Source organism: Nematolebias whitei, unplaced genomic scaffold, assembly GCF_014905685.2.
Source record: "Nematolebias whitei isolate Nwh7 unplaced genomic scaffold, NemWhi1 Nwh_scaf_425, whole genome shotgun sequence".
In the NCBI taxonomy this organism is placed as follows: domain Eukaryota; kingdom Metazoa; phylum Chordata; class Actinopteri; order Cyprinodontiformes; family Rivulidae; genus Nematolebias; species Nematolebias whitei.
In genome coordinates this window covers 1,530-3,544 of record NW_023618970.1, presented here as the reverse complement: position 1 = coordinate 3,544, position 2,015 = coordinate 1,530, and the positions used below count along the sequence as shown (strand labels likewise).

Sequence of the window (2,015 nt, the reverse complement as noted above, 5' to 3'; positions counted from 1 at the left end):
CGCCGCGGGGGGGGGGGGGGGTGCTGGGGAGGGGGGAGATTTGCTCTAGTGCAATAATTCAAGAGTTTCATTAACAAATATCTGCAGCTTAATGTTATATTGCATTTGAATGACACATTTACTGAAAATTAAAGTAAACATCACAGAACAACTAAATTTACAAGTTAAATAGATAAATAAAAACAAATAACTGACAAAATGCCAATTAGTTTAGTTGTGTCACTTACTTTGACAGTATAAAGTGTGTAGGGGTGTGAGCCAGTGCCACGGTGTTCCTTAGCAGTGATTGTGCCAGTGATCCGGAGGTTCTGGATGATGACTGGTCCTTCAGGGCTGCTGAGGGGCTCAAAGCTAAATGTTGACAGTGGAGAACAGCCCTGCAATGGACTTGTGATAGCCAGCTCATTAGCATTCCCCAATCCAGTCTGTTCTATGCCTAACAGAAGCTCTCTGTTCGGGTTGACTGCAGAAGAACTTCCCTCTTTGTCCAAGTCCTGAAGACTTCTGACACTGTATAGCCCATCTGCTGCTCTAAGCGATGATATGCCACTCTCAGTAGGATGCATCACCACTACTGAATTTACAAAGACTTTAGGGCATGAGCTATCCACAGGTGTGGAGCAAACATCTTCTGAGTCCATACCATTGTTGCTCTCAACAGTTGAGGCACAGTCTTTCTGCCTGTCAAACAAATCCTCTTCTTGGCCCATTATGAGCAATGAATCAGTAGAACTTTGCTTATAGTCAGCCAACGGAGAGTCCAGGTCTGAGTCATTTTCTTGGTAAAATGGGTTTAACTTTCTTCCTCTTATGTAGTGCCTTAAACATGGTTGAGTAGATTTATCTTCCTCAGAGTCATTCACATCATAGGCAGTAAGCACAGGGGCTGCCACATCTGGGTTATTAAAGTGCTCAACCTGTGCTCTTTGTAAAGGAACTTCATTATTTGTTTGAGATACATGTGCTACTTGTTGGGGCAAAGCCATCTCAGATTCTGCAGAAGGTAGTGCTAGTGAGGAAGGCTGTGGTTCTTTTGCTATTGCTTCATGTGGCGTGCTGGACTTACCAAAGATTTCAATCACAAGGAGATTCAGCCAGTCTGGGTCAGACAATTTCGCAAAAAAAGGGAGCAGGGCGTTGCAGGTGATGAGCTCTCCGACAACAAACTGTCCCGTGCGGGTTTCTAAATGTGGTGATGGTACCAAAACACGAAGCAACAAATCAACAACAGCTCTGACATAGTTGAGTTCCTCTGCATCATCGTTCATAACAAGGTGAGGTTTAGTAATGCTTGAATATGCTTTCCACAGCTGTTCACTCTGATCATGCTGTTTTCCCATAAGCAGCTCCTTGGCTCTGAGGTAGTCCTGCACGTGGCAGCCCAACAAGTTCAACACTTTTCCCATTAGTTCCTGCAGGAATTAAAAAGGTTACGTCATTATAATAACCAAGTATGTGTTCCAATCCAAAGTTGGAATGTTTTATTAATTTTTTTACCACTCTAATTTTGCATTTATCTATTCAAAATTTCAATCACTTCATTCATTAATTAATTTAATCATGTATTCATTCAAGTGAGAGAGTGAATGGTTGTTTGTCGCGTTTGTCTCTATGTGGCCCTGTGATGGACTTGCAAACTACCTAGGGAGTACACCACACCTCGCACAGTGATTGCTGGACATGGGCACCGGCGATCCCCGTGACCCAAAATGGAAGAAGTGGGTAAAAGATAATGGATGGATGGATGGATGGACTTATTCATTCAACCTTTATTTATACAAGTTAGACTCATTGATCCTCAGGGACTTATTTACAAGCAAGACATGTTTTTACCAAACAACATACAAACATCATATCCATGTCCACCCAGTCTTTGCAAAGTAACAGAGCTGCTTCAACATGAAGCCACCTTGAGTGGCGCAATTCTAGAACATACATACATATATATACATATATATATATATATATATATATATATATATATATATATATATATATATATATATAAACAAACA

At 41.2% G+C, this 2,015-nt stretch overlaps 1 protein-coding gene across 1 annotated transcript in view; it reads right to left on the bottom strand.

The window, feature by feature from the left end:
* The window catches only part of LOC119429311 (sorting nexin-19), a gene marked incomplete at both ends in the record, with an annotated part of 9,504 nt that extends 8,100 nt beyond the window's left edge, over window positions 1-1,404 (bottom strand). Inside the window, 1 exon segment of the mRNA XM_037696970.1 lies at window positions 228-1,404. Coding sequence (XP_037552898.1) covers window positions 228-1,404 — 1,177 coding nt within the window.
* Window positions 1,405-2,015: the final 611 nt, after the last annotated feature.